This window comes from Callithrix jacchus, chromosome 3 (assembly GCF_049354715.1).
Source record: "Callithrix jacchus isolate 240 chromosome 3, calJac240_pri, whole genome shotgun sequence".
In the NCBI taxonomy this organism is placed as follows: domain Eukaryota; kingdom Metazoa; phylum Chordata; class Mammalia; order Primates; family Cebidae; genus Callithrix; species Callithrix jacchus.
Genome location: NC_133504.1, coordinates 29,848,355 through 29,872,305, shown reverse-complemented (window position 1 = coordinate 29,872,305; position 23,951 = coordinate 29,848,355). Strand labels below are relative to the sequence as shown.

Genomic DNA, 23,951 nt, shown 5'->3' with positions numbered 1-23,951 from the left:
CAGCAGTGATGAGATGTTGAGGGCCATGATGGGCAGCACTGAGAGAAGGGTCTCTGACGTTTCCCTAGACCTGATGGATTAAGGGGTTTACACAGATGAAGATGAGTGTAGAAGGTCAGATAGAGAAAATGGACTGAGTGAAAACTTTCTGTGTGTCTTGGGAGTAGCTGGGAGACCAGAGGACCCTTCAGTTTACAGCCATTTATGATCTTGCCATTTCAGAACAGAGTTAAATCATCAGGAATGAAGAAGGATAGCAGATGTTCTCTGGGCCAAGTTGAGTAGGTAGTTTTGGAGGGTTGCCTTTCAGTTGAGGTCGATCTGCAAAATCAATACCCATGAGGTGAATAGTCAGATTTTTATGCCTTCAGGTTCACTTTAGTCTCTTGATTTACATCTTATTTATTACTCCTGGACACTTTTCTTTCTTTCTTTTTTTTTTTTTTTTTGAGATAGAGTCTTGCTCTGTTGGCAGGCTGGAGTGCAGTGGTGTGTTCTCGGCTCACTGCAACCTCTGCCTCCTGAGTAGCTGGGACTACAGGCACACCACCAAGCCCAGCTAATTTTTGTATTTTTAGTAGAGATGGGGTTTTATCATGTTGGCCAGGATGATCTCAATCTCTTGATCTCGTAATCCGCCCGCCTTGGCCTCCCAAAGTGCTGGGATTATAGGCATGAGCCCTGGAGCCCAGCTCCTAGACACTTTTCTAGAGAGAGAGTCTCTAAGGCTTGTAAGAGAAGGATTCGATTTGGAACATGTTGGCCTTCTTTAGGATTTCTTTTATAAAGTTCTGTTCCCCACTTGGGGGCCCTCCTTCAGGTGACGCTGCTATTGCCACTTACTTGTTGGAACTACTGGGTCTTTGGAAAACTTGATCAATCTGTGCTTCAGTTTCCCCATTTGGAAATGAAAATCATAATATTACCCACATCCTAGAATTTTTGTAAAGATTAAATGAGATCATATGTGTGAATCTCTTAGCATTTGACACATAGAAAATGCTGTTAATTTTGGCAGTAATTACTATGGTCATCATCACTATTCTTTTTTATTCTAGATTCCTGAATTTCTTTATATTCTGTACAAGATTGGAAGGCTTTAAGCTAGGCTCTTTTTTGGATAAATGTGTTTTTTTCTTTTTTTTTTTGAAAGAAAGAAAGAAAGAGAAAGGGGGAGGGAGAACAGGAGTCTTGTTCTATTGCCCAGGCTGGAATGCAATCTAAAAATAGGTATTAAAAACCTCTTTTATGCCAATAATTGTGCTTAACAGTGGAGACAGGAAGGAATAGGGGAAGAAAATAACAAACAAACAGCAACCAATATTTCATTTAAGTCTGTGAAATGCTATGCAAATGCTGAAGAGTGATTTACTTCCAATTATGTGGTCACTTTCAAAATAGGTATAATGTGATACTGAGAAAAATGTATGTTCTGTGGACTTGGGGTGAAGAAGTCTATAAATATGCGCTGAGTTTACTTGTTCCAGGTCTGAGTTCAAATCATAGATGTTCCTCTTAATTTTCTATCTCGTTGATCCGTCAAATATTAACAATGTGGTGTCAAAGTCTCCCACTATTATTGTGCGGAAGTCCAAGTCTCTTTATAAGTCATTAAGAACTTGTCTTATGTATCTGGGTGTTCCTATATTGGGTGCATATATATTTATGATCATTGACTCCTGTTGTTGCATTGATCCTTTTACCATTATGTAATGTCCTTCTTTGTTTCTTTTAGTCTTTGTTACTTTTAAAGTCTGTTTTGTCACTTTTAAAGTCTGTTTTGTCAGAGACGAAAGTTACAACTCCGGTTTTTTTTTGTTTTGTTTTTTGCTCTCCATTTGATTGATAAGTCTTCCACCAACCCTTTGTTTTGAGTCTTTGTGTGTCCTTGCTTATGAGATGGATCTGGATACAGCTTTTTATTCAATTTGCCTGTCTGTGTCTTTGATTGGGGCATTTAATCCATTTAAATTTAGGATTAATATTTTTATGTTTAATGCTAGCTGGCTATTTTGCCCATTAGTTGATGTAGATTCTTCATTATGGAGATTCTTCATTATGGAGATTACCTTTTGGTAAGTTTTTGCGATGACTGATACTGGTTGTTTCTTTCTGTGTGTAGTGCTTCTTTCAGAAGCTCTTGTAAAGCAGGCCTGGTGGTGATGAAATCTCTGAGTGCTTGTTTGTTTGTGAAAAATTTTATTTTTCCTTCATTTATGAAGCTTAGTTTGGCTGGATATGAGATTCTGCATTGAAAATTCTTTTCTTTGAGGATATTGAATATCGACCCCCACTCTCTTCTAGTTTGTAGGGTTTCTGCTGAGAGGTCTGCTGTGAGTCTGATAGGCTTCCCTTTATGGGTAACCTGACCTTTCTCTCTAGCTGCCCTTAGAATTTTCTCCTTTATTTCAACCCTGGTGAATCTAATGATTAGGTATCTTGGGGTTGCTCTACTTGAGGAATATCTTTGTGGTGTTCTCTGTATTACCTGGAGTTGAGTATTGTCCTGTTACTAGGTTAGGAAAGTTTTCCTGAATAATATCCTGAAGAATATTTTCTTGGATTCATTATCTTCATGACATTCAGGTATACCTGTCAGACGTAAATTAGGTCTTTTCACATAGTCCCATATTTCTTGGAGACTTTTTTCATTCCTTTTTACTCTTTCTTCACTAATCTTGTCTTCCCATTTCATTTCATTAAGTTGGTCTTCGACCTCTGATATCCTTTCTTTTGCTTGATCAATTTGACTGTTAAAACCTGTGCATACTTCGTGGAGTTCCATTAATTGACTTATATTCCTCTCTAGATTGTCTATTCTCCTTAGGATTTCCTCAAACCTTTTTTCAAAGTTCTTAGTTTCTTTACATTGGCCTAGAACATGTTCTTTTAACTCACAGAAGTTTCTTATTATCCACCTTCTGAAGCCTAATTCTGTTAATGGAATGCACTTGTTCTCCATCAGGCCTTGTTCCCTTGTTGATGAGAAACTGTGATCCCCTGTAGAGGGAGAGGCATTCTGATTTTGGGTATTCTTAGCCTTTTTACGCTGGTTTCTTCCCATTATTGTAAATTTATCCACCTGTCATCTTTGTAATTACCGACTTTCAAATTAGGTCTCTGAGTGGATGTCCAACTTGTTGATTCCCAGAACCGGAATCTGAGCAACTCACTACACCGGCTAAAACAGCGGCATTAAGATTCATGGTGTTTTTCTGCCCGGGAATCTCTGGTCTGTGGCTTCCTTCTTGAGTCCCTTTTTCAATCAGCTGAATAGGCAACTCTGCCTTCCTGGAGCTCCAGACATCAACCAAAAGGGGACCCAGTCCCGTTTACTCTGCACCAAGAACCGCCATGCTGGCCACAAGAGTCGCACTGGCGACCTATGGGGCTCCTCCACTGGGAATCTCCTGGTCCGTGAGCAACAAAAATTCGTCTGAAAATGTGGCGTTCTCTTGTTCTCTGCGCTTTCACTGGGAGCTACAATCCTGAGCTTCTAGTAATCAGCCATCTTGGATCTCTCTCTGGATAAATGTTTTATTGTTTACAAAGTGACCAAAGTAGAGTGATTAACTTATACCTGTAAGATCAATGTTAGTTTCCTTTCCCCTCAAAAGGCTTTGGAGACTTAGTGTCTTCACACTCCTCGGGCCTTAGACATTCAGAGGAACGGATGCTAGGTAGAGACAGGAGAGCTTATTATGTCTTTAGCTGTCTTTTTTGTTTGCTTTATCATCTAAACTGCATTTTGGTTTCCCTGTTTTGTTTTGGTCTAATGGGTCTCTATGCTTCATGATTTAGCTGACATGTGATTTATGAATATGTGAGCTTTGCCTAATGAAGGGAATGAGGCCCTGCAGACATTCTGATTCTATAAGTATTTCTAGTGTATCGCAACTAACTGGTAGGTAGGTGCTTTTGTGGTTCAACTGGTTTCTGCCTGAGAATATACCTTCTGTGCTTCTTCAAATTTTAGATGGCTGTGTGCTAATACAGCCATCTAAAATAGGATGAAAATAGGAATACTATTTTAATATCTGGCACATATACAAAATGTGAATTGAGTACCTAACTTGTGTTTCTTTACTAGTTTATTGAGGCATATTTTATGTATCATAAAATTTACCCATTTCAGGGCTGGATGCAGTGGCTTACATCTATAATCCCAGCACTTTGGGAGGCTGAGGCAGGTGGATTGCTTGAGCTCAGGAGTTCAAGACCAACTTGGGCAAAATGGTGAAACCACACCTCTATCAAAATATAAAAAATTAGCTTAGTGTGGCGGCACTAGTCTGTAATCTCAGCTACTTAAGAGGCTGAAGTGGAAGGATCATTTGAGTTTGGGAGGTAGAGATTGCGGGGAGCCAAGATAGCACCACTGCACTTCAGCCTGGGTGACAGAGTGAGAAAAAAAGTTACCCATATTAAGTGTACAACTCACTGATTTTTAGTAAATTTACTGACTTGTGCTGCCATCACCATAAATCAGTTTTAGAACATTTTTGTTCTCACACTGTTTTTGAGGTTCATCCATATCATAAATATTTCAAAGGAAGGTTCGCTCCTTCTTATTGCTAAATAGTATTCCTTGTGGATAGACCACTTTTGACTTTCCGTTTACCAGTTGGTGGATGTTTTTGTGTTGTTTCAATTTTTGGCTATTATAAATAATACTACTATGAATGAGTATTCATGTGCAGTTCTTTGTGTGGACATATATTTTTATTTCTCTTGGGAGTAGATATCTAGGAGTGTAATTGCCAGCTCATATGGTAAATTTATACTTAAAAAATTCCGCTAAGCTGTTTTTCCAAAGTTACTGCACCATTTTACATTTCTGCTGGCAATGAATGAAACTTCCTGTTTCTCCACATTTTTGCCAACACTTGCTACTGCCTTTTTAAAAGTTATAGTCCTTCTAGTGGGTGTTGAAGTAGCATATTATTGTAGTTTTAATTTGCATTTTCCTAATGACGAATGATGTTGAGCATCTTTCTATGTGCTTATTATTTATTTAGGCTAAACTTTTAGGGCTTTTCACCAGTAGATGCTATTTGACTTTCTGGCAATCTTTGTATTTTGTATTTTTTTTACTTTTGAATCTACTGTTCAGCCAACAAGTTGGCAGCGATTAGATAAAAAAGATAAAGGCAGGGTGCAGTGGCTCATGCCTGTAATCCTAGCACTTTGGGAGGGAGAGGTGGCAGAATTACGTGAGCCTATGAGTTCTAAACCAGTCTGGGAAAAATAGGGAGACCTCATCTCTAAAAAGATTTTTTAAAAAACTTACTGACCATGGTCGCATGTGCCTGTATTGTCAGTCCCAGCTACTTGGGAGGCTGAGGCAGGAGGATTGCTTGAGCCCATGAAGCAGAGGTTGCATTGAGCTGAGATCGTGCCACTGCCCTCCACCTGGGCAAGAGAGTGAGAATGACACGCTATCTCAAAAAAGGAAAAAAAAAGACACGGAGATTGGGTCTGGGTAGTTTAGTGTATGTATACCCATTTAAGTATTTGCCAGTGTATGAATACTTTATTTCTTTGTTTTCATGGTCTGAAGCCCTGTTAAGCTTTTTTTTTTTTTTTTTTTGTAAAAGCTATAGTGAGGCTAACAAGTAGACCTTTGGATGCTTTCATTCCACCAAACATCATGTAATTTCATTCTCTTGCTCAGGAACAGGGAGTTGACCTACTCTTCTTTTGTTTTCCTGTGACTACCTAGGAAATGGGGAATATGCAGATGTTTTTTGTTGGCTCTTTTAATCTCATAAACTGTAGGTGAAGTTTTCATTTAAATGACATCACTTAAGAAGTAATTATGTTACTTATCATAGTTCCAAGTATTTGAGTAAAGAAGGGAAGTGAAAAGTAATTTGTGATATAGTCACAGGGTTTTACTTTGTGAAGTATGGGCCTATTTAGAGCAAGGCCAGGTTGTTTATTAAAGAAAGAACATACCAAATTGGGTTCTTGTGTTTTTAGATTACTTGTTGGTTACAAATGTGACATTTAGAAAGCTGTTTGCTTAACAAATACTTCTGAGATTTATTTGTGCCGCAGGCTAACGTTTCTGAAATCTGGTGGGAAGTACTGAATACTGGATTTTTATTCTTAGCCTTTTTTTTTTTTGGTGTACTTTTTGATTTTGGTGTACTTTTTGATTTCTTTTGTCATATTGAACATGATTCAGTAAAATAAATTAGAATAGGAAAAGACAGATTATTGTTTGAGTGAATAAGAAGTGAAATCTTATTTTTTATTTTTATTTTTATTTTTATTTTGAGACAGAGTTTCGCTCTTATTACCCAGGCTGGAGTGCAGTGGCGCGATCTCGGCTCACCACAACCTCTGCCTCCTGGGTTCAGGCAATTCTCCTGCCTCAGCCTCCTGAGTAGCTGGGATTACAGGCACGCACCACCGTGCCCAGCTAATTTTTTTGTATTTTCAGTAGAGACGGGGTTTCACCATGTTGACCAGGATGGTCTCGATCTCTTGACCTCGTGATCCACCTGCCTCGGCCTCCCAAAGTGCTGGGATTACAGGCTTGAGCCACCGCGCCCGGCCGAAGTGAGATTTTAAATAGCTGTATTCATCGTTATGTTTGTCTAAGATTCATGCTTTCATTCATCAAGGAATATTTATTGAGCATCTCTGCTAGGCATTGTCCTAGGCTTTGGGACCTATAGTGGTGAATAAAACCAGTAAGTTTCTGTTCTCATGATTTTAATTAGGAAGAAGAAGAAAGGTTAGACAGTAAGTAAACACACAAAGAAAAGATAATTTCTGGTATTGATGATGGCTCTGAAAATAATTAAATAGAATGGTACACAAAGAACTTAAATTATATTTTAGACTGCTTGTAACAGAAAACTTCACTCAAACTGGTTTAAATAGTAAGAAAGTAGGCTGGGCACCAGACATGATTGGATCTATAGCTTGAGAATTTCATCAAGAATCTTCTTCCTTCTGTCTCTCTACCCTTCTATCCTCAATAAAAATATCCTATGGTTTGTTCCCCTCCTAAATGAAAGATGCCTACAAGAGTGGACCCAACATCTCAAGGAAGGAGGATTCTCTTTTAGGAGCTAAGAATCCTTTCTCAGAAGTTACCCAAACCAGACCAAAACTGGCAGGGCAATATATTTACCATGATGGCATTAGATTTGCTGTAGAGCTGGAGAGTTACATACTCTGACCACCATAGAGAGTGGCTGTTGGGGAACCCAGGTCAGCTTGCCAAAAAATGCCTGTGTGTCAGTAACTGCTCTGTAACCCAGAGTGGTATTGATTAGAGTAGATGACAAGTGAAACTTACAAAGTAATGGAATAAAAGTTATTAAATGTAGCTATAACTTCGTTACTTATTTTTTAGGATTTCAGCATAGTCAGAGTTTCTGTATTACACTTTTAGTTTTTTTTTTCAAGATTTTTCATGTGCTAAATAACTGAACTTAGAATCCTAGAATTTTTAAAATGAAATGAATTTTAGTGTTTGTCTTTTTAAACCTATTCCCTTTTCATTTATTCATTGGATAAATTCATTTCACAATGGATAAGTGAAGTTACCAGTTTATGTTGGGCTTCAGGAGTCCTGATTAAAGGTCCTTGAGATAGAATATTTTCTTCTTTTGAGATGGAGATTCACTCTTTCGCCAGGCTGGAGTGCAATGGTGCAATCTCACCTCACTGCAACCTCTGCCTCCTGGGTTCCAGTGGTTCTTCTGCCTCAGTCTCCTGAGTAGCTGGGACTACAGGCATGTAAGATGGAAATGTTTTTAGCCATTTATATGTTTTTACACTTTTGTGATTTGGAGGACTTCCTTTCTTTTCTCAATAAAAGTAGATATGAGACTGGGTGCAGTGGCTCATGCCTATATTCCCAGCACTTTGGGAGGCCAAGGCAGAAGAATCATTTGAGACCACGAGTTTGAGACCATGATGTTCAGTAAATGTTTCTTGAGTGAAATCCTTCATAGCTAGAATATCCATGTTTAAGACTAGTTTTAAAGTGCCATTAATTATGTTAAGTAAAAATGCTGTATTTTATTTTTATTTATTTATTTTTTGAGACAGAGTCTTGCTCTGTCACCCAGACTGGAGTGCAGTGGCGCGGTCTTGGCTCTTTGTAACCTCCACCCCCTGTGTTCATGCAATTCTCCTGCCTCAGCATCCCAAGTAGCTGAGATTACAGGCACATACCAGCATGCCTGGCTAATTTTTGTAATTTTAGTAGAGACAGGGTTTTGCTACATTGGCCAGGCTGGTTTCAAACTCCTGACATCAAATGATCTGCCCATCTCAGCCTCCCAGAGTGCTGGGATTATAGGCATGAGCCATTGCATCCAGCCAAAATGCTACATTTTAAATTGGCACTTGCTTTACGTTTTATTCATCTAGTCATTTACTTATTCAACCAGTATTTATTCGGTATCTACTATATGTCAGGCATACTATACAGAGATAAGAAACGCTTCATCCCAGTTCTTAGGGAGCTTAAGAATTCAGAGGACAACTAGGTAAAGAGTTGATTATGACAGAATGGATTTGCTTGAGGTACCCCACTCACTGTACCTAGAGTGAGAACATTAATCCAGCCTTGAGTCACCAACAGATAAGGCTACCTAGAGAGGTTCCAGTGTAGATTAGCCTGGGAAATGAGTGACAGGGCGACAGAGAGGACAGTGCTCAACAACAGCATCAGGGTAAGAGATTGCTTGGTGTCTGTAGAAAACAATGAACAGCTTCTTACTAATGTATTTCAAGTTTAGAAATGGCGGTGAGAGAGAGAGAGAGAGACAGAGAGAGAAAAGGCTAGACAGTGAATCAAGGGCCACATATGTGCTTGGACTGGGAGAAACCAAAGGATTTTTGAGCTTCATGGTCAGATTTCTGGAGTCAATGCTGGAGGTAGGAAAAGAATTCGGAGGTTGCTACATTGGTGATAGCAAGAGATTATATGACCCCAATGACAAGAAGGTGAGAAGATTTATTTGAGATCCATCCAAGGTTAACTCTGCAAGTTTTGGTGAACTGTGGGATTGGTGGGTAAGGAAGAGGAGAGAGGCAAGAATGACTCTCACTTAGGTTTTTAACATAGGTGTTTGTGTGGATAGCATAATGCAGCTTCAGAGTCCTTTTATAGCTTCAGAGTTCTGTGATCAAAACATAGACAAGAAACTCTACTCTCTGTAGAGACTATGGGAAGTTACAAATGGTAAGGATAAACTATGTACAGTATCATTGGATAGACTAGCTTTTTTCCTGTATGTTTTAAATGGGACAGAGTCTTGCTATATTGCCCATGTTAGTCTTGAACTCCTGGGCTCAAGTGATCCTCCTGCTTCAGTCTCCCTAGGAGCTGGGATTACAGGAGTGAGCCACAGCACCACACTCTTCATTGGATAGTTTTTAAAATGCATTATCAAACATAAATCTCACAAAGCCATACTGTTCAAAGATTTCCTCTAAAAACACAACAAAGGGCAATAACTAAGGTAATATGTAACAACTGGAGTTAGCTATAAATAACTTGTACAGTTCTCTTTAGTATGTGCTTTGATTCATAGTAATTAGAATTTTTAAACCAGTAATGCAGTCATGGTAAGTTTTTTTTCTTACTGTTTTTGTAAAATAAAACATATTAAAACGTTTTCAAAACAGTATATAATTGAGACTGAATTTATTGGAAGCAAATACAGTTTTCTGGGGAGAACATTCTTAAAAATGACACATAAATATTTGAACTAACAAAACGCATCTTATTGGCAGAGGACTAATTATTTTTCAGTGATCCATGTAAATTAAAGTCCCACTTCATTTTGTCTAAGCTAAGTCACGCCTGACTGAGTACTGGCTGCGTGGCTTTGTGCTCATGTTACCCCAGGCCCTGAAGGGCTTTGCATATTATTGGGGCCCTGTAGATGAATTGGTTATGGCCTTTGTCTAAAATCCAAGTGGAAATCACCAGAATGTCTTAACTTTTGGCACAAAAGAGTCTTCAGATTATACAAACCCTAACTAGCCACAGGATCCAGCAAGAATAGGATAGGGGAAGGCTCCTTATATGCGGATGAAGACTTATTTTTCTATATTCCTTGACCTTCCTTTTACCCGCCTTCTGCAAGCAGGGGAAAAACATTTGCTGTAGTAACAGACGTATAACTCAGTCCCCTTTTTTTCCTGCTACGTAGGTGTAGGTACATCTTTCTCATTAACTCTCCTAATACAGAGAGGTGTTTTTCTTCCTGGGAAGTAGCAGGGTAGTTTTTGAGCTATTTTAGCCCTGAGGTGAACAGCTTCTTTCTGAGATCTTGTCAGAGATAATCTCCAGGGAAGCACACAGTTAATCGTACACCACTATTGTTATTTCTCTTCTCCCAGGGTTTGTGTTTACAAAGGAATTTTGTGTAATTATGATTTCCCATAGACTCTTCTGATAGTTTGTGGTCACTGACAGTGCATTGTATCTGAAAAAGAAGTAAGCTTTCAAGAAATCTTGAAGCCATGTTATTTTTTAACAGTATATGCTAGGTTAAAGTGAAGATGATAAATGGTGGCATGTTCTCATGCTTCTTTTATCTTTAAAACCTAGTGAATTCTAGAGCCAAATCTTTTTTTCCCATGGCCTTCAGCATTACTCTTAGACTGCCCTTTTTTTTTCTTTTTTTATTTTGAGAAAGAGTTTTGCTCATATTGCCCAGGCTGGAGTACAATGGCACGATCTCGGCTCACTGCAACTTCCACCTCCTGGGTTCAAGCAATTCTTTTGCCTCAGCCTCCCGAGTAGCTGGGATTATAGGCGTGTGCCACCATGCCGGGCTAATTTTTGTATTTTTAGTAGAGATGGGTCAGGCTGGTCTCAAACTCCTGACCTCGGGTGATCCACCCACCCTGGCCTCCTGAAGTGCTGGCATTACAGGTGTGAGCCACTGCCTGGGCGACTGCCTTTTTAATTGAATTCCTCCCCACTCCCATTCAGTTGCTTGTGTCTCCTTGTATCATAGTACATGGTCCACACCTAGGTGCTTAAACCTACCTCCTATTCTCCCAAGTCTCTTTTGCTTAGGGACCATCCCTTCTCTTTTCTCCTTCCCTATTTCTTTCCACAAGTGGGTATTAGGAATGAATTCTTGTACTGTTTTTTTAGCTGGCAGTAGAAGGATACCTGGTTTTAGTAATAAAGTTGGTATGGAAATGGCTTCAGCATGCAGTTGCTGTAGATGACAAACAGGAACGGAACCTGAGCTAGAAGATCTCTGTAACAAGCTTTGTTACTAACCCGCATGTGATTCCTCTTTTGCCTTGCATTCCCTCCACATCATAAGTAATTTGTTTTCTCATTGTCTCCTTCATGAGGGTTGTGACCTCTCACTGAGGGTGGAGCCTGTGTGTCTGTGCAGGCCATGCATGCCCCAACAGGCATCTGCGTGTTTGTTGAAGAAGTAATGCTAACCAGGTGGGTCCTTTTCAGCAGGCATTCACTGCCATTAGCCAAAGGCAGTAATGTGGTTACTCTTCTGGTTGTGACTAGAAATCCATAAAGACAACAAATGCCCAAAAGCAGGGACAGCCTCAGTTACTGATCATACAGCCACAAGAATAGTTTATGCTGCTGGACATTATACACATTCCTTGTTGTGATATGATTTTCAGGTACAAGTAGGTAACAAAAGTACATTTTATGATTTGCTCCGGTAAGCTTTTGGAAGAGAAAGGGGAGTGTTTTCGGCCTGCAAAAAGTAGCTGATTTTGCTGCCTGTTGAGTACAGTGAGGGGCAAGAAGATGTATCGGTCTGTATTGGCACTAGAACTTCCACAGCAGTGTCTTGCTGTAACATCACTCTTGTTCCTTTGTGTTTTAGGTGAGATGAGTGAAAGCCGAGCAAAGAGAGTTAGAATAAAAGAGGTAGATGGCTGGACCCTGAGGATGCTAATTGATTACGTTTACACTGCAGAAATTCAGGTTACAGAGGAAAATGTACAGGTAAGAGTAAATACTTTACACCGTTTAGCTCTTTATGCGTACAGTTTTTTAAAATTAAAAAAAGCATACCCACACAGTATACATTTTGCACCAAAATAATATGATTCATTGTTAAAATTGTATCTCTAAAAAATATTTGGAATGATTACATCTTTTTAGTAATGTTTTTGAGTTCAGTTTCTTTTATATTCTTTAAGTTCTAAGATACACATCCTTTAGTTCTTTGAGAGATGCTTGTTCTTTCGTGAAAACAGTGTCATATTCTTTTATAACTGTTGATTGATGCTGCCCACAATTTTTCTTTATTCTTTTGAAGGGTATAGTCTACAAAGAATGTTTTTGACTGCCAATATTCTTTATTTCTCTCTCTCTCTCTCTGTTTTGTTTTTTTTTTAAGATACATGATCTTGCTCTGTCACTCAGGGTGGAGTGCAGAGGCATGATTATGGATCATGCATCCTTGACCTCCCAGGCACAAGTGATCCTCCATCCACAGCCTCCCAAGTAGCTGGGACTACAAGTATGTGCCACTACCCCCAGCCAATTTTCTTAATTTTTGTAGAGAGGTCTCACTATGTTTCCCAGGCTGATCTGAAACTCCTAGGCTCAAGTGATCCACCCTCCTCAGTCTCCCAGTGTTGGGATTATAGGTTTGAACCACCATATGCCCAGTCTATTCTTTCTTTTACTATTTGAGCATCCTCTTTAAGTGATTCTGGGGTTTAGCTAAAAGTTGACATTGCGTCTTATTTTCTATAGAGAACAAGTGTTTTATGTGTGTTACATAAATGTTTAAATAATACAGGTGGATGTGAGTAAAAGGTGAAGATACCTCTTTAAAAACTGTCCTTCTCTTTGAACCTACCCCAGTCTACATACATTGATTTGCTCTTCTTCCCTAGAGTGTCACTCTTCTTCCCTGGAGGGTAGCTTCTGTTATCTACTGTAAATCCCTTCAGACCATTTTCCATGCATTGATTCACACAAACATGTACACACAATTTTTTTACATGATAAATACTATACTTGTTCTGAAACTTGCTTTTTGAACTGAACAGTGTCTTAGAGGTCTTCACACATTAATATTTATGGATCTAACTCATGTTAATCAGCTATATATATGTATGATTTTTCACTTTTATAAAAACAGTGCAATCTGTGGACATTTTTTTATTTGCATCCCAAAATTTTATAAACTGGATTCCTCAAAATGGAATCGGTGAATCAAAGAGTGAATACATGTATATATTAATGTTTTGATAGCAGTGCCAAATTGCCATGTGAAAATGTGTGTTTATTTATGTTCCTTCCAACAGGGACACTGTTTTGAGGACAACAAAAATAACTAGGACTAAATTGTTAGGAAGTAATCTATAAATTCTACTTGTACAAATAGGAAATTGTGGGCCCAATCTTTATCTCTTCTAATTAGTTGACATATGCTACAAAATGAATTCAGAGACTGAAATATTTGCACTTTAACTTGTTAAGACATGCTATCGATTGTTCCATGTGAAATGTGCACAGTAGTAAGGCTTCCTGGTCATCTTTCCCAGATGGCCTCATTAGCCTTTGCTTGGAAGTTCCAGTTATGAGGTAAGGCATTTGAAAAACCTTGGTCATTATTGGGGTTGTTTCTCAATGTGTACATCAGATGCTAGAAGAACATTTTTTTTAACATGGAAGAAAGTATTTGGTATATGTCATGAGGTCACTGTACTAATATATCATCTTTTTCTGGTCTTTTAGGTGTGTTTAGACTATTTGTTAGATTCTAGGGCATTATTTTCAACAGGAGTTTATCTTGGTTTCTTTTTGTTCATTATCTTTATTCATTTTAGAGTGTGGACCTCATTATTCCCTTATATTTGACCTTCAACAAATGAATTAACTGATTTATTTGGTTCACATAATGGGTCACATGGGAGAAAATTGAGAAAAATCTTTTAAGCCTTAGAGACTAAACCGTGTGAATTCAGCCCTGAATGCTGTTTGTAGTAGTTCTTGTGGTGGGGATATTGGCCTATTAGGAATTAGGAGAACGCCTCTCATGTTTCTTTTAATAACTATCATGTTCTAGGCCTGAAATATTAGTCATCACAGCCTTTCAGAAAACTCTTGCCATGCTAATTTGCCTCTTGGGTATATTGCTTAGCTTTTAGAATATGCAGGAATACATTCTAAGAGATACATTTGGCAGACTTATTAAATGTTTAACATTTGTGTTGCTTTTTTGCTTTCAAGAGTGGGAGGGATATCTCTTCAGCATAGGGGTATCTGGGTATGTAAAGTTTTATTTTCCATTGAAAAATAGTTGTTTTGGAAAAGGCAGTTTAGAAATAAATTTGATTAAAATTAGCTACTTTTTCCATAACAGGTGTTTTTCAATGAAATATAAAATAAGACTATATATATCAAGAGACACCAAACTCTTCTTTTCTGTTGTGTGTGTGTATGTGTGTGTGTGTGTGTGTTTTGTCTGTCTGTACTTTGTTAAATCTTTCTTGTACTGTCCACCTTAAAGAAGCAGTATGGTGGAGGTGTCTGGTGTTATTCATGTTAAGCTGAAGTTTTAAGTGGCCCTAACTGAAAACCATGCTCTTGAGTTTATATGTCCTGAAGCTGCTGACAGTGGGAACAGAACTTTCAATTCATGTTTCTTGTTGGTGGTATATTTTTCTAAATAGACCTAGACTCAGATCTTTCCAGGTGACCTCTCTTTTGTAAGTTTCTGTTTTAGCAATAAAGTACAATCTTGGGCTAGAAAGTATCTTTGGGATTGCATGATTTGGTGTAGAATCATTGTGCCATGGAACACTGAGGTCCAGCCATCTGTTGGCAGTCAGTTGGTGACAGAACAGAGCTATAATCCTGGTTTCCCAGATTCCTAAGGTAAGGTCTCTTCCATGATACCATATGGTTTCCTTATTACAGTAATTTTAAGCAATATAATAGATATTTGAAGTGGTGGTTGTTAACGTGGAGTCAGAATGAGGGAATAAGTAATTAAAAAAATTAACTCCAAAGAAGGGTCTACTGTTATTATAGTCCCTTCTGATTTATACAAGCAGTAGGGCTTTAATTCTTGTCCACTCCAGATTTCCCAGTTTTTTGTGTGTTTGCCTGTGCTGCTGCTGCTGTTTCTTCATTTGTTTAGGTTTTTAAACTTTGGTTTCAAGTTTGGATACTTGGTTTCATTTATGGCAAAGTTGGAGGATAATTTGAGCTAAATGAATTTACAGGGTTTTTTTTTTTAAAGGGAGGTAAAAGGAGAACCAGTATTTTACCTATGACTACAGTTGTAATTCAGCTTTTTTGTCGTTGCTGTTGAATGAATTAAAATTTAACTTGTGTCTTAGAGTTTCGAAGTAAACTTTATGAACTGCGTAAATCTAGGAAATAGAGAAAATACAGCCCAAAGCTATTGAAAAGTATGCTCTTAGTCATTTGGTGGTTATAGACTCCTTTGAGAATCTGATGAAAAACTCTGGATGCTTTCCTCAGGAAAGGGCACATTAGCTTATCTATACAAAGTTTTGCATACATTTTCAATACACTTTCAGAGAATTTGTGTACCTTACTGCTTGCCCCTCCTCCTACTTTTAAGAATACTGGCTTTATTTTTAAATTTTTAAATCTTTTTATTTTGTTAAGACAGAGTCTTGCTCTGTTGCCCAGGCTATCATGAAGTGGCATGATCTTGGCTCACTGCAACCTCCACTTCCCAGGTTCAAACAATTCTCCCACCTCAGCCTCCCAAGTAGCTGGGACTACAGACACGCACCACCATGCCTGGCTAATTTTTGTATTTTTAGTAGAGATGGGGTTTCCCCATGTTGGCCAGACAATTCTTGAACTCCTGACCTCAAGCAATCTGTCCACCTTGGCCTCCCCAAGTGCTGGGATTATAGGCATGAGCCACTGCTCTCAGCTAAGAATACTTGGCTTTAGATATAAAAAATATAAATATGTAAGTGGGTGTGTATAAAGGATTTTCACATGGATATATCTCCAGCTATATGCTAGGCATTTTATATGTATCTCATTTGATGTTTTTGCCTCCATATAAGGTAAATATTACCCTAATCTTGTGATTGAAGACATAGGTTTAAGAAGGTTAACTAATTTGTTCAATATCACACGGCAACTATTGTCATTAACTAGTAGTATTGCTTACAAAGAATTTATAAATTCAAAAATGTAAATGTCTCTATAACTGAAATTTTTTTTCATGATCCAAAAATTATTCAAAATATATGTGACATCATTAGATGTATTAATTAATACTTTTGGAGAATCCTAAAGGATCTTGAATTTTTTAAAGCATTTACTTCATTGCTAAATTTGTAGTTTTGTTATATGTGTTTGACTGCTCAGCTTTTGGGTATTTGGTTGGGTTGCTAAAAGAAGGTAAGAGTTTTTCACTTGATATAAGTGTTGAAAACAAAGGTGATAATGTTAATAAACAGTGCCCATGAAAGTAACTGCTCTCATTCCTAAACTGATATTGTGAGTATTCATTTACAGATTCTATGTTAGAACTTTTTGTCATCTAGAAGAAATTGAGAAACATCTGACCATTTTGATTGGATGGGTTTTTAAAAGTTCATGAAACATGTTGGATGAATTGGAATTATTTGAGACAGAAACATCTCTTTAGAAATAAAACAGAATTTAAATGAGAGTTTTTTTAAAGGCGTATCTAAAATCAATTATTAGTAGTAGACTAAATATTAACACAATTTCAGTATAGTAGAAAATTCAACATTGTGTGTCCATTTTATTGGTGGCGTAGGGCAGGTTGTTTTTATTTTGCTTCACACCAGAGCTACTAGGAGTATGCTGTATAGACAGTGTTTTACTCTGCATGTTCCCAAAAGAGGGACATCATAGGGAGTGGCTGACATGGTACCAGGCCTGTTGACATAGTTGAAAAAGTTTTAAGTTGGCTTAATCATTAAAATGCCTGTCAAAGTAGAGAAATCACCGAAACAGAATACCCTAAATATTTTAACCTGGGACATGTAGTTTTACAATTGTATGCCAGTCTTTGTTTGTAAAACTATGTACGATCAGTTGTTTTGAGACCCACACATCCTTTTTTGCAAAACCTACACCATAATCATGCACCAACTATAATTTCCAGGCTTTTTTTTTTAAGTGCAGCAAGAAATGAGATACTTGAAAAGAAATCTCAGTGCAAAATCTTCTTTGAATTATACAGTTTCTCTTTCATTCCTCCCATGTCTAACTGGATTGAAATCATTTAATTTTTTTTCCAGTAACACATTGATCAAGCCACTCCAAAGCAGCCAACTTAGTTTTCATAGAAAGAGCTCTTTTTACATTCACATTTCATTGAATTCATTTACCTAAATTATGTAATTTCAATAAATGCAAGTGTCATAAACAGATGTGAGAGCAAATCCAACATGTATGAGTTGGTAAAACGTATCCCAGCTGGAGGAACAGACGTGTGCAAGCACAGTAGAGTGTACTTACTGACGGCATGAAGAGAGTTGGTTCATCAGCTGAGTAGGTAAAGTGGAGGTTGGTGAAGAGTGCTTTTGCTGTGTGTATGTCTATATTGTGTGGATAAACATTGAAATGAAATTCCCATTAGGTGGAGATTTGTTTTAAAAATGGATGTTTAAGGCAACCTATCAGTTAAACAGACATTGATGGAGTATCTGCTAAGTACTTGGTCCTGGTGCTACAAAAAAAAAATGAACAGGGAAAAAAGCGTAATAAATAGACTATATACTTAGACTGGGTTTGGCTCTTGGCTTTGCTATTTAAATGCCATGTGATCTTGTCTAAGTTGCTTAACCTCTCTGAGACTTATTTCGTTGTCTATAAAAGGTGGATAATGCAATTCTTTCTTATCTAAGAGCTGTGGAACATCAGTCATTAGATAACTTGTTTTTGTAGAAGTGAAATGTGCTGGGATGTCACTAAAAGCCTGATTGACATTGGAGCTTGAGCCAGAGATGAATGGGGCTAGGAGTAGGAGCGCTGACCTGGGGGGGGCAAGTACTCAACAAGTATTTTGTGTGTGTGTGTGTGTGTGTGTGTGTGTTTGTTTGTTATTGTTTTGTTTATAACATTTTTAAAAAGTAAATTTTAAACTGAGAGTAGGCTAGGCACCAGTGGCTCATGCCTGTAATCTCAGCACTTTGAGAGGGAGGCCAAAGGGGGCAGATCAGCTGAGCTCAGGAGTTCAAGACCAGCCTGCCCAACATAGTGAAACTCATCTCTACTAAAAATACAAAAATTAGCCAGGTGAGGTGGTACACACTTGTCGTCTCAGCTACTCTGGAGGCTGAGGCAGGAGAATCACTTGAACCAGGTAAGTAGACATTGCAGTGAACCAAGACTGCGCATTGCACTCCAGCCTGGGCAACAGAGTGAGATTCCATCTCAAAATAGCAACAACAAAAAACTGAGGGTAGCTTGCAATCCAAACTGAAATGTTTAGATGTGAGTTACAAATTCAGTGCTGCAGAGATCCTGGCAACAGGACTTTCGTGATATTGGTAGTGGTGGTGGCATCTACTGTCAAGCTGACGGCAGTGCCTTTATCCAGGAAGAGCTGCCCTAGGTGAACACTCAATCCTGCAGCTCTTAAGTTTCTGGCTTGTCTAGAAAGAGACTTGGTAGGGCCGGGCACGGTGGCTCACGCCTGTAATCCCAGCACTTTGGGAGGCCAAGGTGGGTGGATCAGGAGGTCGAGAGATCGAGACCATCCTGGTCAACATGGTGAAACCCCATCTCTACTAAAAATACAAAAAATTAGCTGGGCATGGTGGCGCGTGCCTGTAATCCCAGCTACTCAGGAGGCTGAGGCAGGAGAATTGCCTGAACCCAGGAGGCGGAGGTTGCGGTGAGCCGAGATCTCGCTATTGCACTCCAACCTGGGTAACAAAAGCAAAACTCCGTCTCAAATTAAAAAAAAAAAAAAAAAAAAAAGAGAGAGAGACTTGGTAAGGGCTGAGCAATTCTAATGACCACAACCAAGTAAGTTTGAGATTGTGGAGGGTCTGTATTTTCACAGGAAACTGGTAGCAAACCCAGGATCTGGGGCTTGTTATGTGGGGCATTAGGACTCACACTGTGGTTTGGCAAGCATGAGGGTACTTAGCAGAGCATACCACATCTAGGGCAGCAAGATTAACGCCAGGTTGTAAACACAGATTACGTGCCCAATAAGTTTTGTGGTATTGGTCAGGATTAGTTTAGGATTGAATTGAACTGTACTTGGAAGATGTAAGACTTTTAAGATCTGTAGCTGGATCAGGCCAGATCAGTTAAGGATGAAGAGCCACTTTACTGCTTTGTATACATGGCTTGCCCTTTCCCTTCCTTATATCTAAGCTGTTGAGCTTGCCTCTTTTTTCACCGCTGGTATTGATCTTGATGAATTCCATCTTTCAATCGATAGTTTATTAAATATTTATGGGGTATCTGTTCTATGCTAGACACTGTTCCAACCATTGGCATTACAATGTCCAGCAGGACAGATGAGGCCCCTATCTTGAAAGGCTTTACATTGCAGAGGAGGGGTAGGGATGAGACAAATAATACACCCACAGATAGAGAAATCGGTGAATTTTACATTATCATTTTCTGGGGAGGAGTCATTTGAGCAGAGACCTGAGTGAAGAGAAGGGAATGATATAAAAGTAACATTCCTAGCAGAAAGAGCAAAGGACATGAGATGCAAATAAACTTGGCATGTTTTATGGGCCAGAAAGAAAAGGATGATTATTATTTGAGCAGAGTAAAATGAGAGAGTGGAGAAGATGAGATTAGAAAGGTTGATAGGGCCAGACAAAGCAGGGTTTGTAGACTATGATAAGGAGGTTTGATTTTGTTTCAGTTGTAGTTTGGGCAGAGAGTTTATTTTTTAGACAGCTTGTTCCCCTTTCCCATCTGCTGTGTGGATGGACTGTGGGGGTAGTAGAAGAAGTTGGAGGCCCTTTAGATACCTGTTGGGATAGGCTAAGTGAGAGACTAGTTGCTTGGGCCTGGATTGTTGGCCTGAGATAGTGAACAATAGATTTGGGAGATATTTGAAGGTAGGGCCAATGGAATTTACTAATGGATTTGCATGATGGGATGGAGGAAGGAGAATGATAAAGAATGGCTCCTGAGTTTTTGGCCTGAGCAACTGGGTAGATTATGGTGCTGTTGTCTGAGATGGTGAAGGCATGGAATGGGGACACATTTTTTGGGTGTTAGGAATTATTGGTTCTATTTTGGTTAACTTTTACCAGTTGGACTTTTAAGTGGAGATGCTGAGTAGGTTGGTTCTGTGATGGGAGGGGTCAGGTTGGAGAGGTAGATTTGGCATATTGGTGGCATATTGAAGTGGATGAGGTCGCTTTGAGAGATAGTATAGATAGAGAAAGCAAGCAAGCCAAAGATATAATCTGGGGTATTCCAGATTTTAGATGAGCAGATGAGGGAGATGGAGTAGCTGGTGACATAAGAGGAAAACCAGGTGTGTGTGGTGTCACAGAATGCTAGTTCTAGAGAAGAAAGTGCTTCAAGGAGAAGGTGTTTGGTTATGTCAGATATTCCTGATACGTCAGGAAAGTGAATTGAGCCTTATCAGTGTAGGTGCCTGACACAGTCCCATTTTATGCCTATTAATCTGGTGTCTTGTCTGATGAGTGTTTATTTTACTCAGAAATGTTCCAGTGTGGATGATAAATTATATAGTCACACTGGTCATTAGTGACCTTGGAAAAGCTATTTAGATGTGATGGTAAGAATGAAAACTGGTTTGGAGTTGACTGAGAAAAAGTGGACTCAGTACAGACAGTTCCTTCAAATGCCTTTTGCTATGAAGGGGGAGAGTGTGTGCTGGCTGAGGGGATGATGAGTTTAAGGGTGTTTTCTTGTTTCATTTTGTTTTTTGATGGGTAATATTTTAAGGCATGTTTATATGTTAATTAGAATAACCTAGTAGAAAAGTGAAAGTTGATGTGACAAAGGGGAGAAAGAAAGAAGGGATATAATTGCAAAAGTGAGAGAGATTGGCATCTGAAACACAATGAAGGAGTTTATCTTAGATGGGAGCAGGAAAACTTCTCCGATTGTTAACCAGAGGGAAGGCAGACTGTGTTGTCAGATGCAAGTTAGTGGCTTGGATGGTGGAAAGGTAGGTATTTTATCAGCTTGTATATAATTATAAAGGCTGTGGCAGGTAATCAGCCAAAAGGAAGATGACAAAAAGGGATGCTGGAGATTAGAGCTAAAGATGTTAATACTTGTGTTGTAAAGGATGGAGGTGAATTTACTAGTGAAGTGTAGTCGAATTGTCAGGCCATGTTGGGTGATTTGCAGTCATAAATATCATGTAGAATGGTTGTATGATTTTCTTCAGCCACGTTAAACCACTTATACTTAGGTATAAAGATGATGAATGTGTTAGTTAGCTATTGCCACAAAAATGCCACAGAACAAAGTAGCCAAAGCTTAGTGGCTTAATAAAAAATCATTTATAGATTTGCAGATTGGCTGAGGATCAGCTAATCTAGGCTGAGGTTGACTGGGAGATTGGCTCTACTCCATGTTTTAAAAATTATTCTGGAGTAAGAAAGTCTAGAACAAGACTACATGAGTGGGTAGTTGAGAAAGAGTGGAGGAGGAAGAGGTAGTTGGAACTCAGGAAACTGAGATGTTCTATTTGGTATTTATGCTATCAAAAATTGTCAGAAGTTGTGGTGGAAAGAATGGTGATTTAGGTTTTAGAAAGTTCTCTCTCTCGTGTGTGTTTGAGTTGTTAGCATGGAGACAGGACTCTGGGGTGATTGAAGTACCATACTAAATCTTTGATTTAGAACCACCTGTACCATCTTGGTATATCAGAGGAAGTTGGCCAGGAAATAAAAAGTCATCTGTAAATGAATAGGAGTGAATGAGGTGTCCTTAGATAGTCCCAACAAGATAGGTGAGAGGATGTGTGCTTCCAAGGAGCAGGGGTTTTTGGAGAAAGGAGAAAGGAAGTAGCATTGTGGAGCTGCATCTCCAGGCCTTATGGCAGCATTTTTGTTTTTCATGTGTGGATGGTGATCAACTAATGAGTCAAGAAATAAACTTAGTAGGTCATTAATAGCATTTAAGAGAAAAATTCAAGGCAAGAGTAGGAAATGCTATTCAAGCCTAAAGTCTATTTCAGAAAATAGCAGATGCTAGCAAGTCTGCATGTTTTGTGAAACTTTGAGTTCTAGGTTGTGAGGTAAAAAGTCTTACTATGTAGTGTGGTCAAAAGAATTGGAAAATTTATCTGTAAGTTACTGGAGTGTGAGAGAGAAAAGTTTCATAAATAACAGAGATGTGACTGAATATATGTTATTGTGCATAAATACAGTGATTTCTATGTCATTTGTGTATATATTTTATTTTTCTAGACTTTATTTTTAGCATGCATTTCTAACATGGAAATACCCAATAGATGACTAATAGATGTTGACTGCTTGGATACCAGGAAGACATAGGTACTCAGTGGTAATCCAGAAAGCGTGCTTTGTTTTCTATGCTGGCTCATGGTGCAGCTCCTGTAACAGGCTACAGAGATTCAGATGGACCTACTTGAGATGGTGAGCAATGAAGGTGATGTCATAACGGGGGTTAGACATTGCTTGTCCAGTCTATTTCTTGGCTTTGCAGGTCTAGCAACTATTTTGTTAGCTCTTTCAGAATTGACCAGACTTTCGGGAAATAGCTCAGACTAGCCAAAATCAGAACACTAATACATGTACCATAGTGATTTTAAACTGATTTTCAGTGGGGTAACAGGTACTGTGTTTATCCAGTGTGTGTCAGTCCCAGGATCTAGGTACCTAAATGATAGAATTAGTAATCAGAGCATCATTTGATGAGCAGGGAATCACAAGGAAAGGGAATTTACTTCAAAGGGATAACAGACCGTCCTATTAAACTGGCATTCCACCGCAAAACATACCTTTCTAGTGATTTGAGTATTGATTGCATACTGTGAAATCCAGTATCTCCTTACCTTTCATGGTACTGGGAAAATTCTGACAAATAATTGCTCTTTGGATAACCCATTTCTGAATTTTTTGTAATCTGGTAGTTGTAGTTTTCTGTCTCCAAACACTTGAGAATGTGCTAAACTCCACCATACATAGTGGTTCATTGACTCAGAGATTCTGAATTAGAGGGCAGGGGGCCCTGCTATTTTTAATTCTTATTTATCTCCTTATGGAGATTTAATAATGTGGACCATTTTAAACTTCATGTTAAAAATAATTTCTTCTGACAGGGATTATAACTACATATTTGATTATGTTTTGAGCTTAGTTGCAATCATGTTTCAGACCCACTTCCTCAACACTGCTGTCCACCCATTTTGAGTGGATGAGGATGATCATGCTTCATTTGCAGCCACACATTTAGATGCTGCGAAGTAGCAAGGAGTTCTGTAGAAAGTTCATCTTCAAGGTGAACAGAAACATCTACTGAGCAGTTTTTCAAAATGTTGTTAATGACTTAGCAAGATAAAATTATTTATATTACACATATAATGCTGGATATTTACATTAATGTGAAACAACTCAGAACATAATAAGAAGCCCTTAGGTTGACTCTCTGCTGGTAAACTTCATGGGCCAGTGGATTTTGGCTAATTATTTTATTGAAATTCAGAGCTCAAATCTTGAATTTATTACTGACTTCAAGAATGGCCTTGAGTAAGATATTAACCTTTCTGTTTCTCAGCTATTAAATGAGGCCAATAATGCTTTACCACTGCATTGAGATAGTGTAAAAATATACCTGTTAAAGCTTGCAAAAATATCTAAATGCTCTGTAAGTGTTGAGCAGAAATAAGAGATGGGCAGCAATAAAAGACTTGAGACTAAGAAAAAGAATAACTCATTAAAATTATTTGGGATCACTGGGTACAAAACGGCTCATACGACTTTTCCTTCCCTCTTTA

General features: G+C 38.5%; 1 protein-coding gene across 7 annotated transcripts in view; it reads left to right on the top strand.

Annotated features, from left to right (window-relative positions):
• The window catches only part of KLHL2 (kelch like family member 2), a 122,325-nt gene that overhangs the window by 31,428 nt on the left and 66,946 nt on the right, over positions 1-23,951 (top strand). For 5 of the 7 annotated variants that reach the window (XR_013532829.1, XR_004740540.3, XR_013532828.1 and 2 more), the window contains one exon: positions 11,862-11,983. The exons of the other annotated variants lie outside the window; for them this stretch is intronic. Coding sequence is in view for 2 of the 5 variants with exons in the window: in XM_002745256.6 (XP_002745302.1) it covers positions 11,862-11,983 (122 nt within the window). In the remaining 3 variants the exon portion in view is untranslated. The remainder of the gene's footprint in view (positions 1-11,861; positions 11,984-23,951) is intronic. 7 annotated transcript variants of the gene reach the window in all.